General features: G+C 40.6%; 2 protein-coding genes across 5 annotated transcripts in view; one reads left to right on the forward strand and one right to left on the reverse strand.

The window, feature by feature from the left end:
* The window catches only part of DPYSL4 (dihydropyrimidinase like 4), a 32,583-nt gene extending 26,134 nt beyond the window's left edge, over positions 1-6,449 (forward strand). For 2 of the 4 annotated variants that reach the window (XM_087726019.1, XM_087726022.1), the window contains exons 12-14: positions 1,265-1,444; positions 2,153-2,324; positions 4,271-6,449. In XM_087726019.1, coding sequence (XP_087582145.1) covers positions 1,265-1,444; positions 2,153-2,324; positions 4,271-4,362 — 444 coding nt within the window. In that variant the 3' untranslated portion in view covers positions 4,363-6,449. Of the gene's footprint in view, positions 1-1,264; positions 1,445-2,152; positions 2,408-4,270 lie in introns of all 4 variants that reach the window. The other 2 variants (XR_015698088.1, XM_087726021.1) reach the window with 2 other exon arrangements.
* A 12,548-nt stretch (positions 6,450-18,997) lies between these two features.
* STK32C (serine/threonine kinase 32C) overlaps positions 18,998-26,277 on the reverse strand; it is a 172,467-nt gene continuing 165,187 nt past the window's right edge. Inside the window, exons 11-12 of the mRNA XM_087726023.1 lie at positions 22,802-22,869; positions 18,998-21,795 (exon numbers count right to left, since the gene is read on the reverse strand). Coding sequence (XP_087582149.1) covers positions 21,657-21,795; positions 22,802-22,869 — 207 coding nt within the window. The 3' untranslated portion in view covers positions 18,998-21,656. The remainder of the gene's footprint in view (positions 21,796-22,801; positions 22,870-26,277) is intronic.

Raw genomic sequence — 26,277 nt, forward strand, 5'->3', positions numbered from 1 at the left:
CCAACCCTTCCCTACTGCTCTTCCATCGGGCTTCTCAAAGGAACATCTGACTAGGCTTTGGCCAAAAGAAGAACAAAGCTGCAGCAGGGCATTCTGGGAGGACTCCTTTAGGCTACTGGGAGACCTGGTTCAATGCATTAAAAATTCTATCTCTGGGGATAGTAAGAAAAATTCAGTTGTAATAGGTTAGAAAGATAAACCAAGCTGTAGCTTGTTCAGATTGCCATTATTTGGGGGGAATGTGGCATTAAAAGCAATTTCTTGTATTTGATTGCTTAAAATGATCTTCGTCTTCGTCATCTCAATCTTACACGGGAAAAGACCCAAATACACCAAGATGAAGATCATTTTAAGCAATCAAATACAAGAAATTGCATTCAATGCCACATTCCAATGACAATCTCAATCTTACACGGGAAAAGACCCGAATACAACAAGACCAGCATACCTACACCCGTGAAAATCTATGAAACACACACACACACACACACACACACACACACACACACACTGTGGGTGTGTTACATTTGTGCTGATAAATAAATAAAGGGAGACTAGTATAGATCTATTTCAAGCTATTTAGCTTTCATCAGCTAGCCATACCCTTACTGGGATTCGAACCTGGGCTGTATTACATATCAGGCAGTTGTGTTATGGGAGGGAGTATGCTCCCTCCCATATTAGGGCATACCAGGGGTTGTGATACAATACATACATACATACATATCTGGGTACCTCTTTCTGTGATTGCGAACCCTGCCTTGTCAAGGGAGATCATATTTGATGTTGAGGTTTTACATCTATCGTTGGTTATCAATTCTGTCTCTCTCGAATTGGGCCTTTAAGTCATTTTCTTTGTTCTGTCAAGTTTCATCCTTTTTTTTGAAAGCTAGATAAAAGAGCTTCTACAAACACTTTGTTGGGAAATTCATAGGCTGAGCAATTTATATTCTTGAGTTCTATGAATGATGCTTGAATTGTGCTGCATCGTATATCTATAGGGCTCCTAAGACCCTCTCCTATTGGTCCAGCATCATGCCTAAGCCTAGTATAAAAGACTGACTAATGTGTGTGCCATACATACACCTTAAAATGGCACATATTCACAATATTACTTGGAGAATATAAAGATTATATGTACCTTTCCATCCCTGAGTGTATAGTTTTCCTACCTTTCTTTGAATGATGTGCGTGGACATTGGTGCATTGAGTCCTGTGGTTTTGTTTGAATATTAACCTGAGTCTGTAATACTTGTTTTGCCAGAATGTGGAATACAACATATTTGAAGGAACCGAATGTCGTGGTGTCCCCACAGTGGTTATAAGTCAAGGGAAGGTTGTATTGGAGGATGGGAACCTCTGTGTCACCCCAGGTGTTGGTCGTTTCATTCCTCGGAAGACATTCCCTGATTTTGTTTACAAAAGAATAAAAGCCCGGAATAGGGTGAGGATTTTTCTCTATACGAAATCCATGACATTGTTGGTTAAGGGTTACTAGGTCTGCACCATCAAAAGTCCAGGACAAAGACTGGGAAAATCAGAAACATGGTCTTCGATTAAGGTTTTAAATCATTGGCTTTTCTTCACATAGGTCCAGATTTTCTATTTTCTGAGAAAAAGAAGTTATACCTACATTGTGAGGTAGCCTAGGCAAATAAATTGTGACCAGGTTCATACAGGAGCCTAAGGCATACTACAGTAGTAGTACAGGTGCTATGCAACACACAGAGCCAAGATGAAGCAACTACAGTGTGGTTTAGTATATAATACAAGCTAAGAGACCCTAGGTGACAGCCGGCTAAAGATCAGTGAAAGTCACAGTTAAGCAAAGATTTGAACTTCCTATAGTTAAAGATTTGAATTTAGGATTTTCTTTCCATGATTGCCATTGCTATTCTCACCATTATATATACAGTTTTTAAGTTTGTATTAAGTAGAAATTTAAACCTGCAGAATATGACCCGTGCATTTGCACAACATGCTTAGTATGTGAGCATGTTTGTGTTCCATAACACACCAGAAGACAATGGCCGATCCCTTCTGTATTGCAGCCATGAAAATTAAATGAAGCTTGATTTTTAATCCTAAATTGTTTACCCATAAAGTTGTCCATGGAATTATAACGGTTCTCCCTTTTATTGCATGTTTACAGTTGGCTGAAATCCATGGTGTACCTCGTGGGCTTTATGATGGGCCTATTCATGATGTCATAGTAACCGCTAAAGCTGTTACTCCAGCTCCTACCTCAAGGTTAGCTACTTGCTCAGGCAAAATACAGGTTCCACCAATCCGCAACCTTCATCAGTCAGGCTTCAGTCTGTCTGGTAAGTCAAGTTGTAAAGAAAGAAAAAATTGAGGTGATAACAGAATTATGACAGCTTACTATCATCTTTGAGATCATCAATTGGTAAGCAGTGCATGACTTATATTTCAGTCATTATAAAGCTCTTGGGAACTTTTTAGCACTTTATATGTGGAGATAATATATATGCTGAATGTATATTAAGGGAAGCTGGGTTGGAAGATGAGCGTGGTTTTAAAATTGGAGGAGGAAACATCAAGTACCTGCTCTGTGTTGATATCGGGCAAAATGCGAAGCATCTGTAATAAGTGTTGAGAACCACAGTGAAAAAAAATGGGAGTGAAATTATATAAAAAAAAGATCAAACTAATCACAACAGGTACAATAAATTGAAATAAAATTATCAAAGCGGTAGATAGCTTCTGCCTTTTGAGTAGTAGTGTGGTGGCCCAGCGGTGGAGCTCTTGTCTCACAATCAGGAGGCTTTGAGTTTGATCCTAGATAGTGGCAGGTGTTTCTTTCTTTAGGCACACAAGAAAAATATCTGCTATGAGCTCTGTGTAGGCATCAGGAAGGGCATCCAGCCAGTAAATGCTCAGCTCCATTCAGCTGCCCCAACTCCACCCTGATGCAATGGATTATAGGGTCAATAAAAGAAAAGAAAAAGTTAGCTCCTGCCTTTTAATAACAACTATCAACATTACTGCAAAGCAACAAGCAGTCGATAAAAATACTGCAGCTTAACACTTAGTAGAGCACCCATGGAAGTCTTGGTAAGTTATTCAAATGATGTGTCTATACCTACAAATAGGGCAAGCCAGTTGGATTTTGAAGAACCTAGATAGAACCAAGCCTTTGAACGTCAGTGCTGGAGAAGACTCACGAGAAGACCATGGACAGCCAAGAAAACAAACGTTTCATTGAACAGATTAGCCCAGAGTTTCCATTTGAGGCCCAAATGACAAAGATTGTATTATCCTACATTTCATATATTAAGTAAAAGGCATGCAGTAATTCTCTTGAAGAAGACCAATTCTGGGAAAGGTGGAAGGAAAGAGAAGGAAATGGAACTGTATCAAGGAAGGTTGACCAAGTAACGCACCAATCAATGCTCTTTGAGAAGATTTGAAGGATATTATGGACAAATCACCAGGGAGAAAATCTGTGTGGGAGTCAAAACCAACTTGATGGCACAGAATGTGGTGGTGATAAAGATGATGATATTCCTTTCAGTAGGCTTTAGCTACTTTACACGCCAGTCACGTGTCAGACTCCAGAACTTTGATTTTTTTTATACTAAATACTTACATGCAACGCATTCGAGAATCCCTTGGGTCTATTCCAGCTAGCTAAACATTTTTTATTTTTTATTAATTTCAATTATGGAAGTTAAGCACAATCATAAATCTCTTCTATAGAAACTAATGTATACAAAATTCCTCCCTTTTAGTAGTTCCTCATATTTGATTAAAAGACTGGAAGTTGAAGGCTTTTTTAAAAAAGCATTCTTGTACATGTGAATATGAAGACCTGGTTTCCAAAACCTCTTTTCACTTGAATTTGGCAATTTTCAGCCTTAATTTATACAGTTTCCTTTCTCAGCATAAATATGTTTGGTAGAATAATTCCATAAAGTCTAATCAAAAACAAATCACATCTGGTTAAACACTGTTTACTTTGGAGGAATTACATATATAGCTATATAGTAGATATGGGTGTGTGTGTATGTATACATCCACCCACACCATATCGACTATATGATAACTATGATATGTAATTATATACACAACACACATATACATACATGTATACATATTCATACAGAGAGAGAGAGAGTATACGTAAAATTGCTGGCTGAACTTGCTTTTAATTATCTCCATGTAATTGCAAGTATAAGAGCGTACTGAATGATCAAATACATGTTTTCATTTACTTATATGTAGACAGTCTATTTTGTATCTCTTCTAGGATCTCAAGCAGATGACCATATTGCCAGACGCACTGCGCAGAAAATTATCGCACCCCCAGGCGGACGCTCCAATATTACATCTCTGTCATAATAATTCCTGGCTGAAAATACCTGCATATAACTTTAATTATACACTGGCCATGCTCAGATGCTATTAAAAGCCTAAATTTCCTATCAGTATCAGTGGATCTTAAAAGAGCATCTCTATGGTTTCCATTAGGATAGATGAATTATGCAGGTCCATTTTACATTCCTTTTAAATAACTTATCATCACAAAAAGAATCTGCCTTGTCTGCACTCCCCAAGCACCTCTTTTTACTGAAAATATTTGGAAAACAGATTATTTTACACTGCCAAATTAAAGGACTTGAATAGGAGTTTACGACAAAGAAATATGAAAATGATTTGCCTTGTAACTCAGGATAAAATTTCCCATTTTTTCTTTTCTAAGTCAAAACAATAAATACACCCTTTCCTAATGTATAGATTTCATTACACATAGTAAATGCATTCCCAGAATTCCCCTAAATTTTCATTAATATGCCTGCAATTGTACAGATTTCTAATGAAAAACTTTCTGACATGCTAGCTGTAGATTAGGTTATATCCAAGAAATATCTGAATACATTTTTTTTAATTTTCTACCAATAATTTCTGCCTTTTGTCTGGGAATGACACTTGTACTATTTTGATACAAACAACTTGTTTCTATTCCCCCCTTTTTTACTGGAAAAAAACCTAGGCACACAAGGTCAAATGCTTACCTGTCTTGTTCCTCTCTGCGCATAATGGTAAGCCTTAAATTGTTTCCTTTCGCCATGGTGAAGTGTTACACCTGACTACCTAAAGAAGTAGAGTACAGGATTTTTTTTCAGAATGACATGTCAGGGACCACAGTCCCCCGAAATTGTGATGCTATGGCAAACTCTATAACTGGTTTAATTTCATTTGCACTTACATTTAATTGATTATAATTGCAGACATTATGATTGCTGGTAACTTTGATAAATTCTCCGATAACTGCCCTAAAACACATTTGTGGAGTGTTGTTTCAATGGAAGCCATAGACATTTTCTGGGGAAGGAGGCAAGTGGTGAAACATGCATCCAATGTTGCAGTACAATTGCAAAACTGCAGACTTTGTGTTGTGATGTCACGCTGCACACATTGTCATTGACATTGCATGTGGGTGTGGAAAACTACGTGTAGGCTGAACGTCTAGAGACCTAGATCATGGCTAATGATTGACGTCAAATTGAGGATAGCATAATTGGAAATAGATTTCCAAGCTTAGTTCAAAATTTACTATAAGCAGGTAATAATTTAATCCCAAATAAACCATGAACAAACCAATAAATGAACAATTCTTCCCCTCCTCCCACTCTTATAATGTGACAGGTGGATTTCATTCAGTTACGTCTCTACTTTTGACTTGGGTGTGCTTAGGACAGCTATGGCTTTGTTATATCTTTGGAATCTTCATCATGATTAAAACAATGAACTATGGCTGGAACTAGCCATGGTTAGATGTAAGGTCTCAAAATCATTCCCAATATTTTTTTGATCCTGCCAGATGATGAAGAGCTACTTCACCAAATAGATTGTATCAAAATTATTGCCCTAAAGTTGATCGTTGCAACTGACCAGTAAACGTTTATCAAGCCAGAAGGGGCTTATGATTTAGTATATCTATTAACAGTAGGAGATTCTTGAACATATTGTTAGGAAACATTGTCACTCAGTATTGTGACAGCATGGATATATTAAATACAAGTGTGCTCTGAATATTGATGGAAGTAGGTGTCATAGTGTCACTTTAGAGCTGGTATACAAATGCATCTAGTCTTTAAAGATAGCAGAATTTTTTTAACAGAATTGTGGAGGTGCCAGTGTGTTTTTAGTCTTTGGTTAGTCTTGAATTTTTAAAGCAAATTATTTATATACCTTGTTTTGCCAAGTATCAAGTGTAGACCTTATAAACAAATAAAAAAAACCGTGTTTATGGAGGTCAGCTGCATACGGTTAACTTTTTATAAGACGTAAAGACAGGTTTATTATATTTAAAACACTATAGCAAATATGATCTTATATATTCCATACTATCCCATAAAATGATGGCCGTGACTCATTTTGCCTTTGTTATTTACATTCAATAAAATTCTTGAAAATTAGCAAAATTTCAAAGTCAATTCTTGTTCTCTGTTTTAACATGTGTGACGCCAATTTGATGGTTACTGTTTACAAAGACATTGGCTATGCTGTATTTCATTCTCTGAAATGTATTTATTTAAGACAAAAAAGCAGTGGATTAAGCAAACATTACCTCTGAAGCACCCCGTATCCATTCTGTGCATCATTAGACAGTGAACACAATGAAAGAGAAACGCCTGTGAGGGGTCATTAGAATAAATCTGATGGGCGCTATAGGCCGATGGCAGCCCCAAAGCTTTTCTCTTCCACCTGTCCAGTGCTTGCAAGGCTGAATAAAAAGAGAGGCAAGGCTATTTTGGTGCTTTTTATTCCCGATGGGCCTCCATTCACAGAACGTGGCCCATGTGGCAAGGGATGGCATTGTAAAAAGTATCATCGATTTTATTACGGTCACACACCAGCAAATAAAAAAGCATTAAAACAATAATAGTAAAAGATAAAAAAACGAAAGGCAGCAATATATTGCAATTGGTGGTGGGTTAACAAGTGGGCAGTTAAAGTTTGCCTAATTTTACATACAGCACAGCAGAATTTGGCCACATTCGGAGAAACTACAGGTCCTTCTTGTCTTAATAACAGCACTGAAAAGCCGTGACTTCTGCACTAGGTTCACTTGGTCTACAAAATAGCTACGAGAAGAAGGGAACAAGGATAAAATGAGAAGAAAATGCAACGTTTCCTCAGACTTCTATCGCTGCACATGAATAATTTAGCTGTGCAAGGTTGAAGGCTGGAGGATTCGGATCAGGCCTTCTGATTGGCTTGGGGAGGGATTTACTTCAGCTCTATTGGCCCATGAGAAACGGGGTACATTTCTGCTCTTTATAAAGAGAAATAGAATAATATAAGTTTGGGAATCCTAGTTCTATTCCTGTCTCCTTTTCTCAATGGGAGTTTATAGGCCATTCTCTCAAATGGATTTTCTTCCATCTAATGGCGAGAGATGCTATACTCCAGCAAAATAGCAGAATACCGATGTTAAGCCTTTTATTGATTCAAGGGTACATTAAATATGTATGTAATTGAATTATTTTCCATTCTTTTACTCAAACATGTGACCCGTCTAGATAGCAAAAATGCAAATGCCAGAAAGAGTTCAAACGAACTATAAACAGTTAAAGAATGAAATTAAAAATGCTACTGGCATTAATTAAATAAAAGAAGGGATGTCTCATACAGCTTTTTGAAATATAAAAAGCATGGAACGTAACTTCTGAGGAAATAAATCCCACTGCTTGGGAATGACCTAAATATGAAAAGATTTATGCAAATACAATATAAATGTGACATGGGAGCAAAGAAACTTGTCTTCTAAACTTTCCTGAAGCACAAAGCCAGCTGGATGACCAGGCCAGTTGCTTTCCCAGCCCCGGGAAGGATGCGACGGAAAACCACTTCTGGAAAACTGGCCAAGAAAACTGCAGGGATCATCCAGGCAACAACATGGATAAAATTTTACTTCAGCACAAGAAAACCCACAATAACTGTGTGAAAAACTACTACTGCTACAATAATTATTATTGTCAAAAATAATCTCCAACCATTTGGTCCTTGGAATGTTGTTTGCTAAGCACTTATATTAAGAGATGCCAGATAAAAATAAATTTAGTTTTTGTTTTGTTCTGTATGTTTATGGTGAGCCACCCAGAATCAATTTGGAGTCGGGTAACACCTACATTTTTTTTAAAAGCCATTTATAGCTCTTTCGGAACAGCAGTTAATATAATAAAAGGTTATCCAAAAGTGCCTTTTCCAAACCGCAACTGGACTTTCTTGATTTTTTCACATTTCACTTCTCATCCAAGAAGCTCCTTCGATTCATCCTTTTGGAAAAAGCACTTTTGGGACAACCCTGACCCATATGATTGAGATATCCATAGACAATTAAAAGTTATCACTAACAAAATTAATGCTGCTGGTAGAATCCATTTTTCATCTCCCAATGGCTCCCTTGCATTCTTCCAACTCTGAACTGGGAAATGGTAAGATCTAGATTTGGGGTTGACTTTTGGGAAACATGGTGAGGACCCAAGTGGAAGGTCTGTGACTAGTGCATCTCTCTGATACGAGATCAAACTAATTTTTTTCAAAGTTTCCATCTTGATTTGATTCTATACAATCCTTTGTCTTTCCTCCTTAACTGTAAAATCCAACAAATATCTTAATTTGTGAAGATAACTGCTTCAAATAGTACGATCTTAGGCCCAGGATATACATACCACAGAGCTATTTCCAGCATATATAAGCATGTGCTGTATTTATAAAGACTGCAGCAATCACTTTTAAATGAATTGCCCCAATTAACTGCAGAATTTGAATAAATTGGAAGTTAATTAATCCAACCATCTCATCACGTAGAAAAATAACGCCAAAAGGCTAGGAAATAATAAAATAGAAATTAGATCATCTTTACCGTCTGAGGAAGCTGATATGGAGAATTAATTTCACTCATAGCCAGTACTCAAAGGAACATTCTGATTCTGCTTTTGTGTGTGTGGCATTTACTGACTTGTTCATATAGTACATGTAGGATTCCAAAAAATATTCAGATAAAAAAAATTACATTAAAAGAAATTCACAGAGCTCTAGCATTAATGTTCAAAGACAAGACTACTTCCTCTCCACCCTCCAAGTACTTCTGTTTTGATACATATTTCAATCTTGATTCTTTATACAATGATCTTGACAGATTAATAGTCCATGTGATTTAGATTTCCTGCACCAGCTATATATTCAGCCTACAAATGGCCTCAGTGCCAAATAATATGAAGTAATTCTTTGTGTTTGAAAAAGTGAGAAAATGTTTTTTATTCTCACCACTTGTATCATCTAATCTTGTAAATTGCATAATAGTAGAGCATGAATTAATACTCTAAAGACTATCAATAATGAATAATATAAGATGGAATTTTGTAAGGCTGCAAATGTTGCCAATTATTTGCGCATTCTCTCAACCTGTGGTTGCATCACTACATCTCACCATTGCTATAATTCAGAGCAAGTTGCTACTTAAATGAGACAGAAGTGTGGCTCGTAGGCATTCTCTCAAAACAGATTCATTTTCTGATTGTTAAAAGAATTTGAAATGGCATCTAGAATTGAAGTCTAAAAATAGGTCAAATGATGCACGCATGAGGGTTTCCTGTTTGTACAGTCTGATTCAAAAGAGAGATTAACAGCAACAGCAACCAGCCTCCACCTGTTCTCACCTGTTTTCGAAGGCTAATAATTTACAGATGGAAGCAACTAAAGTCCTCCATGACTAAAACATTACAGGCTCTGGATGAGTGAACCCTGTTGTGTTTCACTGTTATCACTTCAGAGAATAAAGAGTTACTTTATTCCTGGTTGTAAAATGAATCAAATGTTAATTTTAAAAATGTTATTATTTTTAATGATGAGCATCATAATGACGGCAATCAAAGATGAGCACCATTCATAGCTAGTACTCAAAAGGAACATTCTAATTCTACATTGTGTGTGTGTGTGACTCACCTACATAGTTTGTCAAGTTGTCTACAATTTTTGGTGTCATGAAATACTTGAAGACTGTTTCATAACAACAGGTAACTTTACTGCATCTAGAAATAAGGCTCCTGCGTTGGACCTGCTTGTCATATATGCAAGAAAAAGGCGTTGATTGATTTTGGCACACATTTTTGAATGTTTATGGCAATACATACTTTGACTTGTAGACTACACGGCAAACTTGAACTTCACAAGCAGAAACACTGCTTTGCATTTCAATGTTTGCATATCCCTTGAGACCGAAAGTGATTTGTTGTTCCCATTTCAAAACAAGCCCAACTCGAGATACTTTGTTAGCCTTAGGCGAATTTTTTTTTTAAAGCTTTCCCCATTTTTTTTCTTGATGCTAAACAACATGACACTGATACGGAAACATAATAATTTTCTTCCATTTTTAATATTCTAGTGCAGCTCTTACTGTCTCCATGATTCCTTATTGTAGTAGAAACCTAATCACCATAATCACTTATGACCACCAAAAGGACTGGAAAATTCATTCTTAAGTGGTGTGGTCATCATGTGAGATCACGTGACTGCACCCAATTTCATGGCCTTTTTGCTGCATCCGTTAATCAAATCACCCGTGAGTGTTAAGTGAGGCAGGGTGTGACTGTGACTTGGGACCTTGGTTTCCCCATTAACTTTGCTTTTTATAAGCCAGCTGGGACGTTGCAAAGGGTGATAAGGTCCCCACAGGGATGCTACAATAGTCATAAGTGGGAAGATCAGCCATAAGCCACTTTTTTTCAATACCATCTCATACCTTTGCCGCTAAACAAATGCTTGTTAAGTAAGGGCTACTACCTGTGGTAGTGTTTGCTACTACATGGAATCATAGAATGTAAGGGCTGGAAAGGATCTTGGGGTTCATCTAGGCCAACCTTCCACTCAGTGCTGGAATCCATTGCTACACCATCCCCAACAAATGCCACCCAGGCTTTGATTGAACATATCCAACAGAGTCCCAGTTTCCAAGGAAATCTTTTTGTTGAACCATTAGGTTACCATTAGGAAACTCTTCTTGAGGTCCAATTGAAACCTGGTTCCTTGCAATTTAAGCCCATTCTTCCTTGTCCTATGCTCTGGAGCAACTCAACACCTCTGTTCCCTCTTCTTCAGGACAACCCTTCAGAATATTTGGAAGACAATCCACACACAGTCGAGACTTTTCTCCAGACTAAACATACTGAAACCGTCCAGCCATACTCTGAGACATGTTTATTTCCATGCCCTTCACCTGGGTGGCATTTGTTGGGGATGTCTATGGAGATTCTCAGTCATCCAGGTCATGGTTGTCCCAAAGGTGTTTTTTCAAGAGACAACTGGGCTTTCCGGTTTTTCTTTGAAGACTTTTCGCTTCTCATCCAAGAAGCTTCTTCAGCTCTGGCTGGAGGATGGTGGGGAATGGAAGGATTTACATTCCTTGCAGACAGCTGGTCACTGGCATCTTTTTAGTGAGTTGTTGAGGCCAAAAGGAGGCAAATGACCAGCCATCTGCAAGGAGTATAAATCCTTCCATTCCCCACCCTCCATCAGAGCTGAAGAAGCTTCTTGGATGAGAAGCGAAACCTCTTCAAAGAAAAAGTCCAGTTGCCTCTTGAAAAAGCACCTTCGGGACTTCCTACAGTGTGGGATCCAAAACTGGGTGCAATATGAGGAAACAATGACTCCTTGCTCTACCATTTAGGAATGCATTTGTATGTCTAGTATCCTACTGAAGAATTCCTAACCCTCTTTAGCTTTAACTTATCCCCACCTCCCAGGTACATTTCTAAATTTGTTGAATCTGGACATTCTGTAATCAAGTACGCCTGCAGCCCAGATTGTCTTTTGGTAGCACCTTGAACTGCAAAATGGCACGGTCGGTTTCTGCCAGTGCTTTAATGTCTTCATCCACATCTTCCCTATTGGTTAGGGTCCAATCAGGAGGACCCTGGCAACCTTACGGAAAATTAAAATCAGCAAAACTGCTAAGGAATTTTGGGGTCTATGCAGAGTGAATTAATTTTTCAGTAGATATCTAGATGGTTATTACAATGACTTTCCTCCCTGAAAATAATATGGCCCAAAAGAGTGATATCCATTTTGCTTGACTTAATGATTTATAGTATATACAACCCAAAAGAATATCTCTGTTGCTTTCCTTATTGGACTCCTACATTCAGATTCATTTCTTAATTCAGAAAATGAATGTAAACATCTCACGGTCTTCTTAACACCCTGAGGTTTCTTTCCTGCTTCAAATTCCCATCAAAGCTGGAGAAGAAGATTTCCCTCCTTCCCTTCCACAATAGCAGCATGAACTCAGCAGAGATTTGGATCTGTTTGCCTCTCATTAATAGAATTGCTCATCGCTAACTTTGAAGCCAGGCACCAAAGTAGAATATTGGAAAAGCAATATATTATTTACCTTGGGTACTGCAGCTTTTCAGCAGGAAAGAAGAAATCATTCACAAAATTAAGGTGCTTTTTCACCACCTGACTTAGTGTTTGTTGCAATATAAAATTTATAGTGTTAGTAACTAAGATAAGAATATGATGGTTTTGGAATCCTGGCCAAGACGGTTGTGCTTTTCTCTTTGAAACCACCTAACAAAGCTCTTTATTTTTTAGCATCTGCCTTCATTTGTCAACCATATCTTTATTTTCTGATGTGCATCTGCCGTGCCTTTGGCTCCTATGCCAGTTCCCCCTCCGGTCCCTTTCTCCCACTCCACAAAGGGATCCTCCATAATCTTCAGCAGCCATCGCAGCCCAGCCCATTTTCCAGCCAGCCAGCTTCACTGCCTTCTAAACATCCCTCCTTCTTTTTTTCACTGGAACTGTGTCACAAATAGAATTGAAATAAACCATTTTTAACTTTTGAAAATAATCTAAATCTCATAAACCTGCCAAGGCTCCGGGATGAATTGCTGGGGTTTTATAAGCTTTGATGATTTTGCAAGATTCGAGACAGACCATTGCATCGGGTTGCATGGCTGCTGACTGCGGTAGCTTAGGAGCCAGAAACATTTGTCTTTCCAAGGTGACAGACGGAGGCTTTCCGGCACTAACCATTGATAGCATGCCTAAGCCATTGTTGTAGGAATATATCACTGTGTTGCAGGCAAGTTGTGTATATCATCATGAGGATGGCAGGGTGATGGTCATAGTGGGAAAAAATAATCTCAAAAACTACCAGTCCCAGAGTTCCTTGTGTCTAGGCAAGAGGACCAGGGATAGCTGCTAGGAACAAAACATTATAAGTAAAGATGTAACAGTGAGAAAACATCCTGGTGGTGAGGTTTAAGCTCTACAATATATTGGGCAATCATCTAGTCGGTGTTTTCCAGCAGAGAATCAATCCAGAATCTTTGCATAGGGAAGCAAGGTCCAACACACACACACACACACACACACACACACACACACACACACACACACACACGGCCCAAGTGCAAACTGCCAGTCTGAGAAGATTCCTGTGGAATAGGCATGAGCAATAAAGTAGCTAATTGACCTCTTCATGTGTGTATACTGTATAGTTGTTCATGGATGACACATAGTTCTTGGCTAAGACATTTGGGTAGAATCTCAACTTGCAGCAGACGCCATGGTGCATTGATCCTGTTTATGCATACATCCTAGCAGTGGAACTGATATTTTTTTTAACTACCGGTTCTGTGGGCGTGGCTTGGTGGGCGTGGCGAGGGAAGGATATTGCAAAGTCTCCATTCCCATCCCACTCTGGGGCCAGTCCAAATTACTCAGAATTTCTGCCTTCGGTTCTCCAGAGCCCGTCAGAACCTGCTGGATTTCGCCCCTGATAGACGCCTCTTTGGAACATTGCAGAGCTTCCCAAATAATTTGGGAGGAGCTCTACCCTATGTACTCTGTTTAGGTGCAGCTTTCACTAGTTTATTTTAGTTTCTAAGGCAGAAGAAATCAGAAGAAACAATGAAATCATCTTAGATCCAACAAGATAGGTGAACAATATACCGCATCCGTATTCACAGATTTTGCCGATATCTAGAAATTCCTGGTGATATCTTGATTTCAACCATCCCAGTGAATAAGAGGGTCGTCCAGATCCCAAAGTAATCTCTTTTAAATGTCCCTTTCCAAGATCAGGTTTAATGCCTGAAAAGAACATGAGGATTGGACAGTATTAATTGGAGAGCATATACTGGCAGAAAATTTTAAGGATTTCTTGGATTTACAGCTATGCCCCTTTCATATGCATGATTCTGGGCAGCTCTGGGAATTCTCAAATTTGCCAGGGTTGGACACCCCTGCGAGGTTTCAGATTGGGCTGGGCTAAATACACAACCTTTATGAGTCATCATCACACAGGCTTCTTTGAAGAACGCATAGAAAGGAGATTAAAATACATTTGCATGAATTTGCCGTACTCAGCCCATCTGGTACAACTTCACATAAGAAGTGGACCACCCCAGTTGAACTCCTGAAGACCAAGTGGGCAGAAGCAGCATAGACCAAGTAGGCGATACAAGATATAATTTATCGCTAGGCATATAAATGTGATAGAAGATGTGAATGATAATTGGGGCAAGAGCTGCTGATGGAATTGCTGGGGGACATAAAGGACACTTCTGGGATTACTTTTCCATGAAAAACGTTGTAAATTCTCAAATAATTCCCTCCACCCACCAGAGCAAGTCAGATGGAAGCAAGTAAAAACGAGGACTCTTTCTCTGGTGACCCAGTTTTTCTCTGTTTGATGTCTCCTTGTCCTCAGAAACAGCAACATTAATTAATTGTGATTGTCATTATGTATTAGTATCCCTATCTTAGAATTTGCTTGGGCCTGCACAGATGCCCAATCTTAAATCAGGCTGATGTTTTTAATCTTTAAATTCTTGATCTGTGGAATCTGAAAGCCAGCTTGTCCTACTGATCTGAAATACTTCGTTCAGACGGTTGGTCTGCCTTCTGATGTTAACTTGAAAACCTTGGTATTACTGTACTATTCAAATTCTGGAACTGACTTTGTAAAATAATTATGTTTTACTAATGCCTTCACTGCTTTTAGATATTAGACTAAGCCAATCATGTTCACTTTGATTTAACTTTATCAGGTCTTACATTTAAATTACTTAAAAGGTTGGTTTTTAAGCCTCCACCACCCCACAACTCCCCCAGTTTGTTATTCTTCTTCTCTTGGTGTTTTGTCTTTATTGTGCTGTGGCCGTAGATTTTCATTTTGTTGGCTTTTGGGAGATGCCTTGAGACAGCACCAAAATGATAGGATATAAATCTCTAAAAATGTCATCCATGATTGAGAATTTCTCTTGCAATACATCCTAATACACCAAGGATCCTGTAGTTCTCAAATGAAATAATGTTAGCAACTGCAGTGCCCTAGAAAGCTACATTTCTTCATCTTTTTTATGGCAACGTGTTCCTCCTGAAGCTCAAAATCTTCTGGATACATTGATCCAAGAATCCACAGCCGGCATAGTATTAAGTTAGAAGGCAGGTGGCCCTTTTCGAAGCAGGCACACTTGAACTGACCTTAAGGTTACATACTGGCTATGTGCGTCCCATCTTCTTTTGCTTATTAGGAAATGTTGTGGCATCGTTTCATTTTAAGTTGTTGAATTTGAGTAGCCCAATTGCTGATAAAAGAACAGCAGAAATTCACAGTAATTATCAGTTGTGCTTTTCAAACATGTTTCATCTTTCAAACTCTATACCAAACATGGCATCTGGCCCCCTCTAGTGGGGAAAGAGCAGAGTTCAGAACAGATTGAAATCCTGCCTTTTTCACGTGCAATGCAGGTAATTCCCGTGTTCCCCTTAGCGAACATTTGAAGTTAGACATTAAGCGCCCCCAATAAGTGTTTATGAAGCCCTGAAACTATGAGTCTTGCAGCACTACGGCAGTTGTTCGTCCTTATGAACAACTGCAGAGGCTCTGCAACGTTTGTCCTGAATATTGCCAGTCGAAATGGAGCTTCTGAGGGGTGGATCCATCCATCCTCCATTCGGGGGTCCAGAGGCTTTGCCTGGCATGTTGCCGGCCAAAATGTAGCAGATCTGCCCCTCAGAAGCTCCACTTTGGCCAGGAACCTGCCGGGCAAAGCCTCCGGAGGCCTGGACCGAGGGTCAGGGGGTCACACCCAGCTGGAAGGTTGGACAGGGGGCAGCCTGCTAGATCTGCACAGGGTAACTTACCCGGCATGACAGGTGGGGGAAGCAACTGTGGGGAGCATGAGGTGTTTCAGTGGGTCGGGGAGGCCTTGAGGGGTCTTAGGCAGGTGGCCTGTTCCATCAGTAGCCCCCCCTTCCCCTCCCCCAGCCTTCCTCCCCCTGAAATACCTCATGTGCCCTTCATGAGCCTCACATTGGACTAGCGAACAAGACAGGGCGTGGTCTCATTCAAGGTATGAGATTCCCTCCCACAAACCCTCAGGTTACAAGTGGGATATGGGCTCTGCTCCATCTGTCCCTCAAGGGGCCTTGGGAATTCTCCACATTGCTCCAGGCCTTGGGATTTTTCTAATTGCTCAACAGGACGGCCATTTAATAGATTCGTTCCTGAACTAAAGGTTACTCTTCCTTCATTTCATCCTGTAATTCTCACTGGAGAAGGAAAATAAAGTCCTTTGTTTCTCAATATGGCTTCTCTATGGTTGGGACCAAATCGTTGCACAACCTTCCGTATTTTTCAGAGACGCTCCTTTTTCCTGCAAAAGAGGGAGAAAATCGGTGTGCATCTTATGCACTGAATACAGCATTTTGGGCCTCCCAAAACCTTCACAAAAATAGATGTGCAGAGTCTTTGGGAGGCCTGCAAAGGGCTCCTGGGGGCCGGGGAGGGCAAAAACAAGTGCAAAATGGGCTGCCCCCAGGAGCACCCTACAAGCCTCTCAAAGCCTATGCATGCCCTGTTTTTGGCAAAAAAAAAGGGCCATTTGTTTCTCGTTTTTGCCCCCTCTCAGCCCACCAGGAGCACTTTGCAGGCCTCTCAAACTCTCTGCCCTGTTTTTCACAAAAAATGAGGCGTGCAGAGTGCAAAACCTTTTTTAAAAAATTTACCTCTTCAAAATCTTGATGCTTCTTATACTCAGGTGCATCTTATACTCCGAAAAATACAGTACCTTTTTTTCTCTCACAGTACAAATACAAACCTTTTCGTATCCCATGACATGAATATAGTTTTCACTGAAATTTCCCCATAATAAAGAATGCTCATTAGCATGCAATATAATTTTCAGAAAAATATGAGCCTTGATAGAGATATTTCACCAATTGCTTTGGTGAAATTCCTTTAGTCACCTTAGTTGTGCTAAGGTAACTAGAAAATAGCAGCAATAGCAGTAGACTTATATACCGCTTCATAGGGCTTTCAGTCCTCTCTAAGCGGTTTACAGAGTCAGCATATCTCCCCCAACAACAATCCGGGTCCTCATTTTACCCACCTCGGAAGGATGGAAGGCTGAGTCAACCCTGAGCTGGTGAGATTTGAACAGCCGAACTGCAGAACTGCAGTCAGCTGAAGTAGCCTGCAGTGCTGCATTTAACCACTGCGCCACCTCGGCTCTTACAATAGCAATAGCAATAGCAATAGCAGTAGACTTATATACCGCTTTATAGGCCTTCAGGCCTCTCTAAGCGGTTTACAGAGAGTCAGCATATTGCCCCCAACAATCTGGGTCCTCATTTTACCCACCTCGGAAGGATGGAAGGCTGAGTCAACCCTGAGCCGGTGAGATTAGAACCGCTGACCTGCTGATCTAGCAGTAGCCTGCAGTGCTGCATTTAACCACTGCGCCACCTTGGCTCTTAAAAGAAGAGTCTTTCTCCATGCACCAATATTCTATAATTTCTCAACATTATCTTGGCAAACCTGGTTAAAATATTTTTCTGTGTGAAGAATTTCTTTATGGTAGGAAGTCATTGATAGCAGGCTCAGGTTGCGCAGGAGGAGAAGCCTAATCAGAGATCAATAAGCTGCAGTCTTTCAGATATTGCTGAACTACAGGATCCATCATCCTTAGCAGTGCATAGAGTAAAAACAGGACTGTTACATCAAAAAAAAAATATTTTCTTCTTCCATGAGACTATTCGGTGAAAAAAACAAGCACGTTATGTGGGAATAATATTGTATTATGGCGGCATACAGGAATAGCTTCCCGCGTGGTTGTTATGTACCTTCCAAGATGCTTTTAAGCAGGTCCCAGGAGGCTTGTGACTATCAGCATCCACCTACCAGCCCATCGTTCCTGGAGGTAGTTGAGGAGCACCTTGACTTCTTTCCTCTGGGAAAGGGAGGAACAGAATCCCTGGGCTGACTGAGGCTGCGGACAAGAGTCCTGAAGGGAAAAGTGAACGTAGTTAAGCAAGACCTCTTCACATCTGCAGGCCTCTAAAGGAAATGGTGGAAGGCCAGAGCAGAGGAGGTGACCTGCAGCTGGGCATTGGCAGAGGAAGTGACCTGTCTCCTGGCAGGTTTCCTCATGGCACAGAGCCAGGCTATCTGCATGACTGTCTGTGCCCCCCCCAGATTCTTCCTCTCCAGCCCACTGGGTCAAGTAGGGAGGGAGGCTCTGGGTTCCTTTCCTCCAGCGTCTTGTTTAGGCTCTGGACTCTGTCTGTGCCAGCTGTGAAGTGATCAGCCTTGTAAGTAAGTAAGTGGATGTTATGTTTGCCTGGTTTCTGAAGACAAAGAAAGGGAGAGGCAGAGGCTTCTTCCCCCTCTTACGCGACCAGCCGGTCGCACGGGGCCCGCGCGCGCACACTGCCCAGCGAAGGGGCCTTTCCCAGCGGCGCGGAGCACAGCAGAGGAGAGGTGAGGAACAAACGAAGCTCTGTAAGTAATCCTTTGTTGCTGAAGTAAACGCTGCCAAGAAATCCTTGTAAGAAAAACTCCTAAGTCTACGAAGAGACGGGAGAGTCAGAGTAACGGTCCTTTCAGGCCGGAGACTGAGGTTAATCTGGGGAAGTCAGAGGAGGACCGTAGGTGTGGCCTCTAAAGATTACCTCAGTCTCCTAGGCAACAGGGCTGGGTTAATAATACCCATTGGTTACTCCTCCCACGGCTTCTCTTCGGAAACAAATAAGGGAAAGTTTTGAGTATAATTCAGCCGAATTTAACCATTGATCAGTCTTATTGGTCTCCTTAAACAGAAGCACAACTCCTCATAAGAAATCAATGCAACGAACTTTGCTGGCTCTGCATTTTATTAAATCGTGATTGTAAATCTTTATTTTGTATCTTAAAAAAAAAACAATGGACTTCCCATGAATTCATTAGCCAATAACCACACTTACTGGCTTATATCAATGCAAACATTTTAACAAGAAAGCCATTTCTTCTTAGATTTACATAGAACATTCAACACAAGGCTAATTAGACTAAACACTTTCTAAACAAACTAGTTAGAGGCAAGTATTTGTTTTAAAAATGCAACATTTTAAGTCTATGATTGATTGCTAGGACATGCACACGTCACCCACACTTAGGTCTTGAATTCAATTTGGAGTTTTAACTCTGTAGAATCTTATTGTGCTGTGATGCAACTGAAGAGGCTCCAGTTGGCGAACCATATTGGCACTTTAGCTTTCTTGAGGCATTAGGAAAAACGATGTGTGGATGGTCTGAAAAAAGACTGGATCCAGGCTTGTCTGAACATGGTTATAATCCTGTATGAATTTATAATCCTCAGTGTTAGGATTCCATATCCCATGGGGACAATAACTACATTGGGCTGAATGGGGTTCTGTACTCACTACTAGACCTTACTCATGAGTGCAGGGAAGTGGTGGTGTTCTTGTTCCCAACACCTAAAAGGCTTTTGACTTTGAACATCCTCTTGGGATGCTCTGAGGTTGTGACTCTATGATAAAACAGCTGGTGGAATAGCCTAATCTAAATATCTGGACTATAAACCTCTTTGAGAGTTTCTGCCTTTGAAATCAAGTGAAGTTTTAATCATAGTACTAACACAATAACATTTACCATTCGACTGTAGATTGGATGTTCCATTTACCTGGCTATAAACTACAAATAGTGGCACTGAGAGTAAAGCTTTGGTTTCTTTGTATATCTACACAAGCAAACTTCATTTTTCTTCCCTCTCTAATGATTCTTAGGAATGTCGGTTGTGGACAATCTTTGTTTCTTACGAACTTCCACATAAAACTGTGGAAAATTAAGCATGTGTTCACTGAAGTCCATATATAAAAGGGATTCTACCCCTGTTGTGTCCTTTATTGAATTGACTGGTTATTCATCCTAATGGCAGAGAAATTTTTTAAAAAAACCTTGTTGGCGAGAAGATTGTAGCTTCAGAAGTAAGGCTGTAAGGATTCCTGTTTCCAAAAAACTCTCGTCCAATGCTAGCAAATCACTTTCAGTAAGACAAGGCAGGTGGGTGGGAAATGTATCAACATTAAAAGCATGCAAAGTTCACTTTCTTTCAAGAAAACACAACTGAGATACAAACAGGACAATCTATTTGAGCCTTGAACAAAACTGGAGTGAAAAGAGTTACAAGATTTATGTACAACATATACCCTAATGTCAAGGATTCCTAGAGTTTTAAGAATAAAGCCACAATATAGTAAGAAAAAGCCTCAAGGCAATCCTACTATTTTTATCTGGGGTAAATCCACTACATTCAGTGGATGTTATTCCCGATAAATAGGTGTAAGATAGCAGCCTTGGTATAGGAAAGAGGGAGAAGTGACTTTTGGAACAGTGAAAAAGGCAGCATCCACAGCTGGAACCAGCATCAAAATTTTCCAGTTTGTGTAAGAAGTTAAGACGGTTGCCAATGATTGGTATATTTAAATCACGCTTTGAGCAGCATAAAGAAGTGCGTTAAATGTTACTTCCTGCATCATTAGGGCATCTCAATCAAACCACAGTAATATCCTGCTCCTGTACAGGAGTGAAGGAAATGTGAACGTCAGTTCAGGTGCTTGTAAGCATACAACATCCCTTGAAAGTCAAGGATGGCTTGGTGAAAAGATGCAGCGGTTTGACAAAAATAACATTACCTTCCACTGCACCGTTTTAAAAAAACCAGCTGTAAAATCAGGGTAGTTGGCCCTAGTTGGGGGGATTCCAAAGCACTTGTTACACCAGAGATGAAATGTATTAAAAACCACATGAAGCCAAGGGCATCGGTTGAGCCCGGGCCCAGCGGGGTAACTGGAACCGCCGTGCTCTGTAAGAATCCTCAAACGCTCTGGAAATATCAAGGGACAATTTTGCAGCTCTGGCTGTAGGGACAATAGTGATGGAGCCTTTTCAATTGCCTTGGCAATCTCTTCCAGCCCTGCCACCTTGCCCGCTTTCATTCTGCGCGTTCTTGGATACGTGTTACATTCTTGTCCCTGGAATATGCTTCAGATTGCGGTCTGTCACCTATCAAAAGAAACGGACAAAGAAAGAAATGGAACAGTTGTGTGGAGGTGTTGCATAGTAGCAAAGTCTCTGGTCTCTTTTTTCAATCCATGAGTTCCGTAAGAACTATTTGCTTTTTCTGTGGCTCTACAGTGTTGCTTTGTGTGACTCTTCTTCTTCTTCTTTTTCCCCCCATCCACAAAAGTGCCCGCTGGACTGATATGTCTGCAACCTGAGAATGTTTTACGTGAGAGGCACAGCAGCTTCCGGCTCCTTTGCCCCTCCGTCCCTAGCTGCTTCCTGTAGAGGAACATACGGAGCTGCACATGTTCACGTTGGAGTGTTCAGATTCTGTTTCAGTCTCTGTGTCGTCGGTGGTTTCAGGAGGAGAGAGAGGCTCGTTCATCTGATCCGGGTTCTTCTTCAACCTGTACAGAAGGCAAAGCTAGTTATGCATATGGCAAAGTAAGTAAAAGCCTTGTTCTGGGAAGGAATAATTGACGGAGTTTAGGATTCAGTTAGGCTTGTAGAACTGTGTCTAAGGGGCCTTGTCACTTCAGTCTCCCGGGATATGCATTTCTGTCGGAATATTCATGAAGGGGCAGAGACATGGCAACAAGGTCAGCCAATGTATAAGCATGGCAGCTGGGTCAGCCAATGGGAACCATCTGGTGACTGAGAGCCATGCCAGACAGTAAGGAGCCTGGGAGTGATGTAGGCGTAGCTTAACTGCCCTGCACAGAGGAGGTTCTCTTTGTCTGCGTTAAGCTCTGAACTCTGAAACAATCTCTCCTCTGTGCCACGTTGGAAGAATCTGCTATTGGTATTGTACATTTGTTCATGTGTTGCTATGTATATAAATGCGTTAATGAATCCTGCTGAATCAGTTATCTGTGTCTGCTTTCTGGATTTGGTTTTCCAAGAAACTGACAATTTCTGTCCCCTGCATATCCTTCCTCTGAAAGGTTCCCTAGAAGACGGAATCCTCCACATTTACTTGCCTGAGGAGTCCCAATGCTAGTCTGAGCAGTCTCCTCATAGGGCAAGTGAATGTCAAGAGCAGGAACATCTAAATAATAGCATCCCTGTTATTGTACAAAAACGCCTAGGTTCATCTGGTGCCATCTTTATTATTCTTTTGTTGACAACTTATATGCTATCTTCTAATTAATCTATATCTTATATGCAGTATTTTTGGCAGCTTGAAGTCCACATATCTTCTGCTTAAATGTGCCAGATGTCTCAGATTATAACCTACAATCTCCATCACTCGATGATCAGAAGGCTCTCTCCAACTTTAGATATACAGTAGGATTTTGGTGAGATATAAAAGAACATAAAATAGGAGACTTTTTCTCCAAAAATTGTAATCATAATTATCTAGCCAAACTTACCATCTTTCCACCCTCACCTCCCTTTTAAAAACAGACTCACTTTTCTCTGTTAAAAATGACAAAATCTTGCTGAATTGCTTCAAGGCATTCCTGCAAGTAATCATTTTCCTATAAAAAGAGAAAGATTACATTATAATTTCTTGTATAATTGCCGTGAATTAAAAACAGACCTAAAATCAATAACAATACCCATCTTTATGTCACTCAGAATTGTGACACTGTATGCTTTTCTTTTTCCCTATTAGTCAGTTATTCTGGAACCTTATTTTGCTTAATAAAGTCTGATATGATACAATCATTAACATGTCAGGCAATAAATTAGGAGACGAATTAAAAGCCATGTTCAGTCATAGCTCGTTAGGTAGAAGTAAGCCAGTAGCCATCTATCCACCTACTCTCTGAGATTTTGTCAAATAGATTTCTTTATTGCTGATCTCCAGTTTACAAAAATCTCACCAAACTGTCCGTTCTACCTTAAAAACATCAGATACAGACCTACAAGGTTGACCTCAAATGCTTCCTCCCCCAAATGGTCTCTAAGCTGGAATGTCTTTTGACCACCCCCCCCCTAAAATTGGGGCTTCCAAGAGGAGATGACCAGCATGAGCCTAAGGGAGGTGCTAAGAATATCCATAAGAGACCAAAGTCCACCTTGAATTACATTGATTCTTACCTACCACCAATTTTCTTTGACTGTTAGTAGTTCAGATTCTTGTAGAGAGTTTTAGCATGCAATAAACCTATTTGAACCCCCACCTGACTTTTGATTTCCTGCATTTGACACTTTCTCTATATCAGCTTGTGGTTTCTATGATTTCTACTCTGAGCTTCATGGATTTAGAATGAGGCCAATTCAAATATAATAATGTGCACAGTTTATATGTCACACATAAAAAAGATGGAGATGCAGATGACCTACAAAGAGGTGACATTTTAGGCACCATCTCCTTCAAAAGGCGTTTGGCCATCTTGTGAACTCCAACATAGAGAGGATGCTTCATGCTCTCCACTCCAAGAGATGGAGGAGTTGAAAAGTAGGCTCAGGCCTTTTTACGAGTGGCTCTTCCCCGTCTGAGTCTTGGGCAATCCGCATGTTGTGTTGTTTAAACAAGGTGTCTAAAATAGTATTATTTTGCTGGGCTGCTGGAGCTTTAGTGATGTACATTGCACAATTTCCTTCATTGTTCTGGAGGGAGCTGTTCTGGTTGTATGGTTTATTTTATGGTATATTTAACTCTTGTTTTATGGGACTGATTATGGGGGAAGACTGATATGAATGTTGTCTAACTGTGATTGAACATGAATACTGTAACCAACCAACCGATCCCTGGGAATAAGAGAGAAGCTAAAAACAACAATGAGAGTAGGCCGACTAGGATTGTGTGTGGCATTTCAGGTCTACTCTACAAAAGATCTTTCAGAACCTGAAGAAATTGAACTGCACTATCGTTCCACTCTGCCTTGAAGGAACTCCTCAGCCTGTGGCCTGTGGGAACTGAAGGTGGCAAAATCTGGTAGAATCCAGGTGTCACGACCTGCCCCAGCTGTTCCCTCAAGAAAGTAAGACTCTTGAATCTAATAAGTTGAACCACAAGGACTTTTACTGAGAGAGAGTGATTGAAGGAAAGCAAAATCTGATTTCCTTCCGTTTCCCCAAGCCCAACTCCCCTGACCAGCCCATCAGCATCCAATGTGATGTTACGAGGTTGTTTTGAGAACAGTGAGGTGCTAGGCAGATAAGAATTCAATCTCAGGCCATGATGGCCTGGAAACCAGGCTGGAATCGGCTGGGAGGGAGTCCACTCGTCTCCAAAGATGATCCCCCTCCCTAATTCCCAAGCAGTTATAGCAAAAGCGTGTGAAAATGCCAGGAATAGCAGTAGACTTATATACCGCTTCATAGGCCTTTCAGGCCTCTCTAAGCGGTTTACAGAGAGTCAGCATATTGCCCCCAACAATCCGGGTCCTCATTTTACCCACCTCGGAAGGATGGAAGGCTGAGTCAACCCTGAGCCGGTGAGATTTGAACCGCTGACCTGCTGATCTAGCAGTAGCCTGCAGTGCTGCATTTAACCACTGCGCCACCTTGGCTCTTAAGCCCCCCCCCCCCCCTCACTTCCAACAGAATGGCAGGACACGATGGTGGGCAAAAGAAACAAGGATCCCAGGATACATTACAGCTATTTTATGAAGTTGCAAACAGGCTACAGATGTCCTCCTGAAGATTATGAAGCACTTTTTGAAATTAAATCCACTGTGCCGCGTAGCCTTAGTACTGAATAGGGACATCAGAACTGGTACAGCTATTATCTGCTTTATTTTTTGCTTCACAAAATGGATTTCTTATAGCAATAGCAATAGCAATAGCAATAGCAATAGCAATAGCAATAGCAGTAGACTTATATACCGCTTCATAGGCCTTTCAGGCCTCTCTAAGCGGTTTACAGAGAGTCAGCATATTGCCCCCAACAATCTGGGTCCTCATTTTACCCACCTCGGAAGGATGGAAGGCTGAGTCAACCCTGAGCCGGTGAGATTTGAACCGCTGAACTGCTGATCTAGCAGTAGCCTGCAGTGCTGCATTTAACCACTGCGCCACCTGATCCGTTTTCATTCTTAAGAAGTACAGACAAAATTTGCACCCATTATTCCAATATTTTCAGTCAGAATGATTGTTTCGTTACATGGCTCTGAGTTCTTTCATTAAATGGTATGCGTGCTGTCGGTGTTCAAGAAAAATAACAAGAAAAGCAACAGTGGTGTCACTTAGGAGCAGCAATTGGTAAGAGGTTGGTCCTTTTCCATAATAAAACTGTGTTAGCTTGACGGACCAATGTGATAGAATAAAATAACAGCCCTTCAAAGTAGCCCAGATAAGAAGGACAACAATGAAGCTTAGCTCTGTCTTTGTCGTAAGGTTACCTTAACAGAATCTTGCAAGTCTGAAAGCATTTCTCCCCTCCTTTCTGTTAGTCTCCAAAAAATTAGGGAGACTCTCCTTTGAAACAGTGTTTTTCCAGTGAAACGGGCGTATCAGGGCAACCTGGTTTACGCAAATATGGGATGGAGCATACAGCTTCCTTCCTTCCAGTCCCAATCCAGGAGCCTTCGCAGGCAGTCGCTTTCACAACAAACTATTTTTGTGTCCAATTTATATTTTACCAACAAAGAAATAAAGGAAGACCAGTATAGATCCATTTCAAGCTATCTAGCTCTCGTCAGCTAGCCATAACCTTTCTGGGATTTAAACCCAGGCTACTTGCATATTAGGTAGATGTATTAACCTCTAAGCCATGGGATCTTCTTGCTTTGTCAGCTATACCAGGGGAAAGATTAAGTGTTTTTCTGGAAGCAATATGCTCCATTCCATATTTGGGTAGACCAGGTTGCCCTGGTTTCACCCAAAAAAACACTTAATTTCTCCCCCTGGTGTAGTTGACAAAGTGAGGAGAGCCCGTGGCTTAGAGGTTAATACATCTACCCAGGGGTGGACTTCAACAATTTTAGCAAGGGGAG

This window comes from Thamnophis sirtalis, unplaced genomic scaffold (genome assembly GCF_051295495.1).
Source record: "Thamnophis sirtalis isolate CommonGarterSnake01/CBP01778 unplaced genomic scaffold, rThaSir2_p1.2 scaffold_11, whole genome shotgun sequence".
NCBI classification, from domain to species: Eukaryota; Metazoa; Chordata; class Lepidosauria; order Squamata; family Natricidae; genus Thamnophis; species Thamnophis sirtalis.